The 10,409-nt window shown below is 44.6% G+C and overlaps 1 protein-coding gene across 1 annotated transcript; it reads left to right on the top strand.

Annotated features, from left to right (window-relative positions):
- Positions 1 to 205: 205 nt before the first annotated feature.
- Positions 206 to 10,254, top strand: LOC124107615 (E3 ubiquitin-protein ligase RNF213-like; the record flags this gene model as incomplete). The annotated part of the gene is made up of 4 exons (XM_046465781.2): positions 206 to 400; positions 3,862 to 3,951; positions 4,593 to 4,715; positions 10,059 to 10,254. Coding segments are annotated over exons 2-4 (340 nt in total), but the record flags the coding sequence as incomplete, so codon positions are not given.
- Between the last annotated feature and the right edge of the window lie 155 nt (positions 10,255 to 10,409).

Raw genomic sequence — 10,409 nt, 5'->3', positions numbered from 1 at the left:
CTCTTGTGTGTACCCCCACTGCTGGAAGCTCTTGGTGAGGCAGAGTCAGCTTGGGGACCTGTAACACCCATACCTTCTCCCCTCCTTTCCCATGTTGCCCCTTTCATGGGAGCCCTGGGTACTGGGGAAACGACAGTGCTTGTGTCAGATGGGCTTCCAACAATCGTGGAGCTAGGAGGTGGCTCAGGTGTGGGGAGCAGCAGAGTAGAGCTGGTAAAACTTCTCTCATGTGCCCACAGGACGTGGCAGAGGACCCGGGAGCCGTAGCCAAGAAGGGCTTCCTGACAGTTTTCCTCCAGGGTGTCCTGGCCACCACAAGATCCTGGCTGTGCACAGTGTTAGCAAAGAGAATGTTCCGGAAGGGTTCGACTATCCTTTTCACCTACCCAAGGAGATCCAGGTGAGCTTTGCCTGAGGTTGCAGAGCCTCTGCAGGCAACAGAGTGGGGAGTCACACAGTTGTGTCCTGTCACCAAGAACCAGACCAACAATGCCTTGGCCTGGAGGCCTGGGCTTATCCTGAACCTTGCCTCAGGCCCTGGCCCCTACTCTGAGGAAGGAACATTCCCCCTTTACCTTGCAGAGGGTCAGTGGCTCTATGGTACAGTGTGATGAGGTGCAGTCACACTGAGGCAGAGTTGCCAGGAGGACCTTCAGGCTCTGCTTCAGGTCTGAGGCTGTAAGCCAGCTGTGTGGTACAGGAAACAGAAGGTCAATATGACAGGAAGCACCTTTAGCTGGCAACTGAGTGAAGCCATTTGATAGAGTGGACTCCTCCTCCAAAACCTAGGACATGGGGAGGATTCCACAATAGTCACCCCAGTGCTGGAGAAGACAGCTGAGAACCAGTGGGATCCAGGAGCCTGAGTCCCTAGAGGGCTACAGGGGGAGGAGGTAGAGTGGGAGGTCCTGCCCACCCCAGGCTTGCTCTCCAGACTGGTTGCCTTTTCCCTGTCCTTGAAGTGGAAGGTTGTCCCCCTTGAGCCACAGTTTTCCAGGGAGACTCTGGAACCTGCTTGTGGTCTTCACACAGAGTTGGTGGCAAGACTCATTGTGATGTTAGGCAGGGGTACCCCAACTGTATGGACAAGGGTGGCTGCAGGCCAGAGGGTTGTTCTTTTTAATGAAGGAAAAAAAAATCCTCTTCCAACTGCTTTGTGAAGTTTTATACCAACAGAATGAAATCCCAGGAAAACACAATTGGATTATTAAATATTATTCCAGGATTCTAAGTAGTATAATCCCCAGGTGTTAAGCATGAGAGACGGGTAGCTGTGTAGCCACTGACAAGAAAGATTTTTTTTTAGTACCAGGGATTGAACTCAGTGTCACTCAACCCCTGAGCCGTATCCCCAGCCCTATTTTGTGTTTTATTTAGAGACAGGGTCTCACTGAGTGCTTAGCACCTAGCCATTGCTGAGGCTGGCTTTGAACTCATGATCCTTCTGTCTCAGCCTCCTCCGCTACTGAGATTACAGGCATGTGTCACTGTGCCCAGCAAGAAAGAATGATTCTAAGTGCAGTAGTTAATGATTTAAAAAAATGAAATTAATTAAACATCTACTCTGCGGTGATTGCTGCTGTTATTCCTGTTTTACAAGTAAAGTTACCAAGGTCTGGGGAGATGGACATGCTGTTGGTATTGTTGGAAGTCAGGAAAATGGAGATAGGGAGTAAGAGGGACAAGAGCTCTGTGGTATGGAAGGAGCTAGAGATAGCAGCAGGAACTCATGATTTTAGATAGTTGCCAGCTCTGTCCATCAAAAGTCCTATGGCAAAGGCACCCTGGGACCATGAGCACCTACAGAAATAATGATGCCCTGGGACCCGAGCACACCCACATGCCCTTCCTTTCTTTCTTTCTTTCTTTCTTTCTTTCTTTCTTTCTTTCTTTCTTTCTTTCTTTCTTTCTTTCTTTCTTTCTTTCTTCTTTCTTTCTCTCTCTCTCTCTCTCTCTCTCTCTCTCTCTCTCTCTCTCTCTCTCTCTCTTTCTTTCTTTCTACTGTGGACTGACCCAGGAGCACTTTATCACTGAGCTACACTGGTGGTGGCTGGTGGAAATACACTTTCCCAGACCTTTTTATTTTTTTATTTTGAGGCAGACTCTTGCTAAGTTGCCCAGGATGGCCTGGAACTTGTGACCCTTCTGCCTCAGCTTCCTGAGTAGCTGGGATTTCAGGCGTGTTCTACCCCACATGGCCCAATCATGTCTTCTAACTCCCGTTTCCCACCACACAATGCTGTTCCTGGAAGAAGAACCACCTCCATGAGTCAGTGCGAGATGCACAGGGGGGCCAAGAGCTCCTTGTGCTGGAACGTCAGGAAATGCTGAGGCTGCAGGCATGTGGTGATCCAGACTCCTCCTCAGATGGCCAAGAGGACTCCATGTGAAGTCTGTGGTTGACATGGTGGTCTGTCATTGCTAGCTTTTCACTTTTGACAACTGAGTTGTGGTCATGTTCATGATGGCAGAAATGGGGTTAAGAGAACATAGAAATTATCTGGGATATCTCTGCAGCATTTTTGCAAGTCTAAAGTTATTCCAATTTTTTTTAAGAAAACTGTTGAATATGCTCACATTAGCTGAATCTGGAACAATTTGATTATTATTTTTTTAATATTTATTTTTCAGTTGTAGTTGGACACAATACCTTAATTTTATTTGTTTATTTTTATGTGGTGGTGAGGATCAAACCCAGGGCCTTGCACATGCTAGGCGAGCACTCCACCGCTGAGCCACAACCCCAGCCCCATAAAAGGCAAAGTGATAGGAATGGATTAAAATTCATTGATAAACATACTTACAGAAAAAAAAAGAGAAAAAAGGAAATTTTCTATTCTTCTATTGAAGAATGGAGTTAAGAAATGTAGAAGAAATAATTGCAATAGAAAACTGTCACTCTGTAACCAAGGTATAGTAGCTGATGCAGGCAGGTATCACTCAGGAATCCTGAGCTTGGTGGGGGTGCCAGGAGGTCACAGGATTTCCAGTGTCCCATTGCAGAAGCCTTTATGGATGAGGAAAGATGACTTTCACAGTGAAGAAATCTGGCTGATAAGCCTTAACCAAGGACCGACCTCTTGGTCAGCCCTGGTGGCACCAACAGGTTTCATGGTCCACTTGGTCAGGCTCAAGGTGTTTGGCTAGGCACCTGTGGGAAGTGCAGATGTTTGGCCACACCTGACCTACACTGAGTACATTTTTACGTGGCTTGGCTTAGTAGTGTCCCAACCAAACCATTGTAATCATGGGAAAACCGTGAGCCAACTGGGTTAAGAGACAGTCTGCAGAATGACCTGAACTTTTCAAAATTGTCAGTATCAGAAAAGATAAGGCCAGGGAACTTCTCTAGAAAAGAGACATGACAAGTAAATGCATTGTGTGTCCCAAGGTAGACCCTGGATCTAGATATCAGGTGGACATATGGAGGCATGTGGCTAGGGGCACCTGCTCCAGGCTGCTGTTCTCCTAATGCTGCCTGTCCTCAGCAGACATGGTGTGTGGATAGGATGCCTACCTGGGCTTGGAGATGTGTTAGGATGCTGCCTTCAAGTGCTTTAGCAAAGTGCTTCTTTTTTTTTTTTTTTCCTGTACTCGGAATTTGACCCAGGGGCACTCAACCACTGAGCCACATCCCCAGCCCTTTTCTTTATTTTTTATTTAGAGACAGTCATACTGAATTGCTTAGGGCCTCACTAAGTTGCTGAGGCTGGCTTTGGACTCAAGATCCCCCTGCCTCAGCCTCCTGAGCAACTGGGACCACAGGTGCCCCCATGCCTTGTTGTTGCTGTCTTTTCTGTAGGATATCTCTGTGGTGTTTACTTGTCCCTGTGGCTGTCACTTAACATGTGGATTTTGCAGGACTGGCGGCGGCTGGTGGAAATAAACTTTCCTGCAGAATATGGTTGGAAGGAGTCGCTGCTGGGGGACATGGAAGGGAGGCTCAATAAGGTACCAGACATGGGGGACACCATCAACATGGTGATGAGCCCAGACTGCTGGCAGCACCTGGGGCTACAAGCAGAGCACAGCATGTACAGGCCCTGGGATCCACCCAAGCTTTGCATTTTTGTTTCTGATCAGGGCTTTGCAGTTTGACCTCAGAAACATTTCAGAGTTCTAGTGTGACGTTCTTGAAAAGAGTCAGGGAATGGGATTGTGCTCTTACTGGGGCCCTAGACATACGTGTCATCAAACCCTCCATGTATAGGTGCTCCAAGGGACCTGCTGGTGGCAGGAGCCTTGTTAAACACAGTGACATGGAGGAAATAAACAAACAAAAAATGCCCTTCATTTTGAATGAAGGTCTGTGACCCAGAAAAGTTGGTTTCTCCATGAGTATTTTATATGGATCTGATTAAATGGATTTTTTAGGAAGACAAAAGAAAGGAAAAATAGCTCTTTTTCAAAATTTGCATGTTTTTACAAGCTGCTATTCTGGCTGCTTTTTTTTGCAATTTGAGAAGAGACTAACTTGGTTTCATCTTTAATCTTCTAGTGAGGGGCAGGGAGGACATGCTTAGTGTAGGACAGGGAGGAGGGGAGTCAGAACAACCAGGCACTTACACCCCCACCCACCTCTGTGTTTGCAGGAGAGGCCCCATTCCCAGATCTCTGCCTTCTGTAGCCCTCACTGGGATGCCGCTGGCCTCAAGGACAGTGTGGCCAAGAGCTTTGAGAAGTGTGTCATCAAAGCTGTGAGCTCTGCCTGCCATGTGAGTAATCTCCTTGGGAAACATGCTTGGGTTCACAGATGCTTGCTGACATGGCCAGCTCCAGGCCCTAAGTGCCTGCCAGTTCCAAGGCCTGTGCTGACCAGGATTGGGTCCTTGGTGCCCCCTCCCTGGCTTGGGCCTCATGCTGCAATCCAGTGCTCTCTGCCCACTCTTTGACATGCAACTTGGCTTCCTGTTGCAGAACCCTGTGCAAAACCACAGCCACGCTCACAAGCTATCATGCAGATGATCTGGTGGGCTGCGCCTCCAACTGCCATTGTGATTGTTGCCACTGGTTTGTTTGTGGTCTGTTAACTCTTGCCCAACAGATATGCAGGAAATGACCCAAAGGTTGACAAAACATCTATGGAAGGGAGCTTTTGAAGTTAAATAGAGTCCATTCTTTTTGGGGTAGAACACTTGCCCAGCATGGCCCTGGGTTTTATTCCCAACACTGCAGAAAAAGAGGGGAAAGATTCTATCGTTTCACTTAGCTTTTTTCTGCAAAGTGGGAGGAGGTTCTGCCCCAGCACATTCCCCACACAGTACCCCTGAGGCTCCCAGGGTCCTTCTGTATTTCCTGCTGGACACTTCATGCCCTGCACACTGCTGGCCAGTGGAGTTGTGAGAAGCAGAGCTCACTTTTTCTAGGGAAACAGGCTCTAGTCTTTTTACATAACTAATACTTCTAAGGCTTTCATTTGTTCTTTGCTCAGTGCTTTAGTAACATGGTAGCCACATCTCCTGTCACTCACCCTTGGAAGCCAAACTTGGGGGGAGTGGTGTGTTTCAGGTGTGGGTACCACCAGCACAGTCTACTTGGCAACATTTTCATCAGCTCAGAAAGAAAATGCAGCCCTTCAGCTGCGGAGTCTGCCCTCCACCATGCTGGCCCCAAGCCCCTCCCCAGCAGCACCTAATCTTCCTTCCTCCTCCACAGACTACTCAGGTGTCTCAGGAATGAAGTCACACAGGCTGTGGCCTTGGGTGCCTGGCTTCGTTGAGCATGTGTTCAAGGTCATTCACTCTGGAGCACCTGTCAGTACTTTGTCCATTTTCATGACTACATGTTGCTCATCATATGGACTCAGGGGGCTTTTATGTTCCATTTGTCCTGTGGTGGACATCCGGGCTCTCCCTGACTGATAGCTGTTATCAGTCTGCTGCTGTGAACCTCCACACATGGGTTTGTGTGGATGTGCTGTTCACACTCTCTACGCCTATGGTAGAATGGCTGGATCACTTGGTACCTGTGTGATTGAAAGACTATCTGGCCCATTCCCACAGTGGCTGGACCATTTCCATGTCAGCTGCCAGCCTAGGAGGGACCTGACTTCTCCACACCCCCACAGCCTGTGCTCTCAGACCTGTGACTGTTCAGTTTCGAGATATGGAGTGGTTTCTCTGGTGACTTTGATAGCTATGACCTCAGGTACCTTCTCATATGTTTTTTGGCTATTTCTGTTTTCTATGTCTTTGGACAAATGTCTACTAAAAAGAAATGGCAGTGGAGACATGGAAAGATGTGAGGTGAACTCTCACAGCTGCGGTCAACAGAATTTTTGACAAGAGTGCCAAGATCACTTAAGGGGTGAAGTACAGTGCCTTCCTCAAATGGTTAATTGGGCTCTATGTCTTTCCTTTATTGTGGCTTATGAGAGTTCTTTGGATAATCAGGTGCAAATCTCTGGTCAGATATGTGATCTGCCAGCATTTTCTCCCATTCTCTGGATTGTTTTCACTCTTGGTGTTTTCTTTAGAAGCACAGAAGTTTTTAATTTCGTTTTCTCTCTCTCTCTTTTGTAGTAGTAGGGATTGAAACCAGGGGTGCTCTAACACTGAGCTACATCTCTAGCCCTTTTTATTTTTTATTTTGTGAAACAGTCTCACAAAGTTGCCCTCAAACTTGCAATATTCCTGCCTCAGCTTCCTGAGTAGCTGAGATTACAGGTGTGCCCCACCTCTCCTGGGAAGGTTTTTACTTTTGGAAAAATTCAATGTGTCTTTTTTTTTCTCTTGTTGCTAGTAATTTTGACATCTTGTGCTAAATCCTGGGTCATGAAGATTTACCTGTGTCTTCCTCTAAAAGGTTTTTATTTTGTTTTTGGCACTGAGTGTTAACCTAGGACTATATGCTAATAAGTGCTCTGTCATGGAGCAACCCCCTCTGAAAGCTCTAGAGTGTTAGCTCTTAACATTAGTTTCTTTTTCTATGTGGTATGAGGTCAGGGTCCAGATACATTCTCTTGCATGTGGAGATCCATCTGTTCCAGACCATTTGAGTGATCTTGGCACTCTTGTCAAAAAGTCTGTTGGCCGCAGCTGTGAGGGTTCACCTCACATCTGTCCATGTCTCCACTGCCATTTCTTTCCAGTAGGTCGTAAAATCAAGAAGCATGAATTCTCCTGATTTGTTCTCCTCTTTTTGTATTGTTTGCTATTCTGGATCTCTTGGGATTCCATATGAATTTTAGAATCAGTTTGTCAGTTTTTGCAAGGAAAGCAGCTGTGATTTTGACAGGGATGGCTTTGAATCTGTAAGTCATTTTGGGGAGTGTTGACCTCTTAACAATGTCACATCTCATGGCTTCTGAACCTGGAATGTCTCCCCATTTATTTTGATCTTTAAGTTTTTTCAACAGTAGTTTGCAGTTTGCAAGTGGTGAGGTCTGCATTTCTTTTATGAAATTTACTGCTAAGTACTTTATTCCTTTGCTATTGTAACAAATTATTTTTTCAGGGCTGGGGTTGTGGCACAGTGGTAGAGCACCTGTCTAGCACTTGTGAGGCACTGGGTTTGATCCTCAGCACCACATAAAAATTAAATAAAATAAAGGTATTGTGTCCATCTACAACTAAAAAAAAATTTAAGAGAGAGAGAATTTTTTTTTAATATTTATTTTTTAATATTCGGCGGACACAACAACTTTGTTTGTATGTGGTGCTGAGGATCGAACCCGGGCCGCACGCATGCCAGGCGAGTGCGCTACTGCTTGAGCCACATCTCCAGCCCAAAAAATATTTTTAAAAATTGTTTTCTCAAATATGTTTTTGGATTGTTTATCACTAGCACTTGGAAACAGGGCAGCACCTCCTCTCTGTGGCCTACAGCTTTGCAGGCTTATTTCTTTTCTCTAGTGGGGTATCCGTGGGAGAGTACCTTCTTTGAAGTTTTGACATAGATGACCATGTTATCTGCCTGTAAGTTAGTACTTCCTTTACAATCCCAATACTTTTTTTTTTTCTTTTCCCTACCTAATTGCCCTGGATAGCAACTCTGGCACTGTGAAAGGAGTGAAATTGGCTATCCTGGTCTTGTTCTTGGAGTTTTGCCTGATACTTCTTCTGTATCTATTACAATGGTTGTGTCACTTTTTTGTATCAGTATGATGTATTCATGTTTTTGTGTCTGAGTGTGTGGACTGGAGATGGAACCCAGGGGTGCTTTTTATTCATTGCTAATTAATGTTTTCTTTTATCCTGTTAAGTGTCAAAAGTACCTGTTATTAGTTCACCCTGTGTTTTTTATTGATCACTGAAACTTTTTCATTTTTTTGCAAAAATGTGAATGCAAAGAAGAAAACTGTTTTGTTTCTTGGTGAAGCATCAGAAGGAGAATTGGAGTGTCTGTGGTGTTTGAGGGCAGCTTGTGATGTAGTAAAGTTTTCCTCATCTTGTTTTTGGCATTTTTCATGACAGGCAAGTCTAAGAGAAATACAGAAGCTGACAATGAGCTGGGAGGGTGTGTGACTTGGGGTTATAGGGTTGTGTTTGTGCATGTGTATGCATCTTCAAACCTCTGGCACCTCACATAAGGAGCCAGGCCAGGACAATGGAAATTCCCTAGGAAATATTTAGTATTTTATGTTTCTTTTCTTTTTGCAATACAGGGGATGAAACCCAGGGCCTCCAATAGGCCAAGCTACCAGGGGGTAGCCCAACCTCTCTTCTGTATTATTATTATTATTATTATTGTAAAAAATTATTTTCTCAATTCTGTTGTTGGATTGTTCATCACTAGCATATGGAAATAGGGCTGTACCTCATCTCTGTGTCCTGCAACTTTGCAGGCTTGTTTGATGACTCTAGTGGGGCATACATGGGAGAGTGCGTCTTCTTTGAGTTTTCTATATAGATGACTATGTTATGTGCCTACGAGGATAGTACTTCCTTTTCAATCCCAACACCTTTTTTTTTTTTTCATTTTCCCACCTAATTACCCTGGATAGCAACTCTGGGACTGTGAAAGTGGTAAAATTGGCCATCCTGTGTTGTTCTTGGAGTTTTGTCTGATACTTATTCTGTGTGTATTAAAATGGCTATTATTTTGTTCTACTGGTAGCATGTGTTAACATTTTTTTGTGTGTATGTGGTACTGGGGATTAAACTCATGTGTGCTTTATCTCTTTATCCCAGCCCTTTTTATTTTTCATTTTGAGACAGAGCTCACTAAGTTGTTGAATCAGGTCTCCAAACTGTGATCCTCCTGCCTTAGCCTCACAAGTTGCTGGGAGTATAAGCATGTGCCACCACACCCAGCTTATTAACTGATTTTTGATTTTAAAATATCCTTTTTATACCTGGGATAAATCTGCTTCATAACTTTTTATGTGTGACTAGTTAATGATTTTTCTATCCTTTCATGTCAAAAAAGTATCTGTTGTTAGTTTACCCTGTGTTTTTTTCTAACTACTGAAAATTTTTTTGCAAAATTGTGAACCCGAAGAAGAAATGCATTTTGTTTCTTGGTGAAGCATCAGAAGAAGAATTGGATTGTCTATGGTGCTTGAGGGTAGTCTTTATGAGAATCACAGCTTAGGACATAAAATACATGATATAGTAAAAATGATACATGATACATTTAAAATAGTCATGTTTTAAAATGTTGCCCTCTAGTTTTAAAAGTTTTCCTCATCTTGTTTTTGGTATTTTTAATAACAGGCAAGTCTAAGAGAAATGCAGATGTTGGCAGTGAGCTGAGATGGTGTATGACTTGGGGTTGTGGGGGTATGTTCATGCGTGTGCAAGCATCTTCAAATCTCTGGCACCTCACATAAGAAACCAGGCCACAAGGAAATGGAATCACTCTAGGAAATTTTATGTTTTTTCTTTCTTTTCTTTTTGCAGTACTGGGGATGAAATCCAGAGAATCCAATAGGCTAAGTTCCCCACTTACTAGGGGGTAGCCCAACCTCTCTTCTGTATTATTATTATTATTTTTGAGGCACTATAAAACTAGCTTCAGTAGATTTCTGAAATGCTCTTGGGTGCTAACTTGTGTCATTAAAAAACAAATCAGTAAAATCTTCTAAAGTCCTCTCTTTTCAATTCATTTTCTTTTAGTCTCAGACTAGTGTCCTGGAGGGAGTCTCTTGTCATGATTTGCAGAAATTTGGCAGCCTCATGTCTGCTGTGATCACCAAGTCCTGGCCCAAGAACAACAGAGTGGCCATGGAAGGCCTGGATGAGATTCTTGAACACCTGCTCACGGGGCCAGATGTGAAGCAGCTCTTCAAGTTGTACAGTGCGTATACGGCTGGTTAGGGTTGCTGTCCTTCCTCAGGCAGCAGAACAGGGCAAGGTACTTGACCTGATCCTCAGCCTGCATGTGCTGAGATTTGGTAAAGGCAGGATGGACAGAGGTGCCCAGGCAGGTGCTAGGCATCTCGTGTAATTAAGAACATCTAACAGCAG

Source organism: Marmota monax, unplaced genomic scaffold, assembly GCF_021218885.2.
Source record: "Marmota monax isolate L192 unplaced genomic scaffold, Marmota_monax_Labrador192_F-V1.1 WCK01_AAM20220418_F8-fsc02551, whole genome shotgun sequence".
Taxonomy (NCBI): Eukaryota; Metazoa; Chordata; class Mammalia; order Rodentia; family Sciuridae; genus Marmota; species Marmota monax.
Note: the sequence above shows the minus strand (reverse complement) of the source record. Positions and strands in the feature narration are given on the sequence as shown.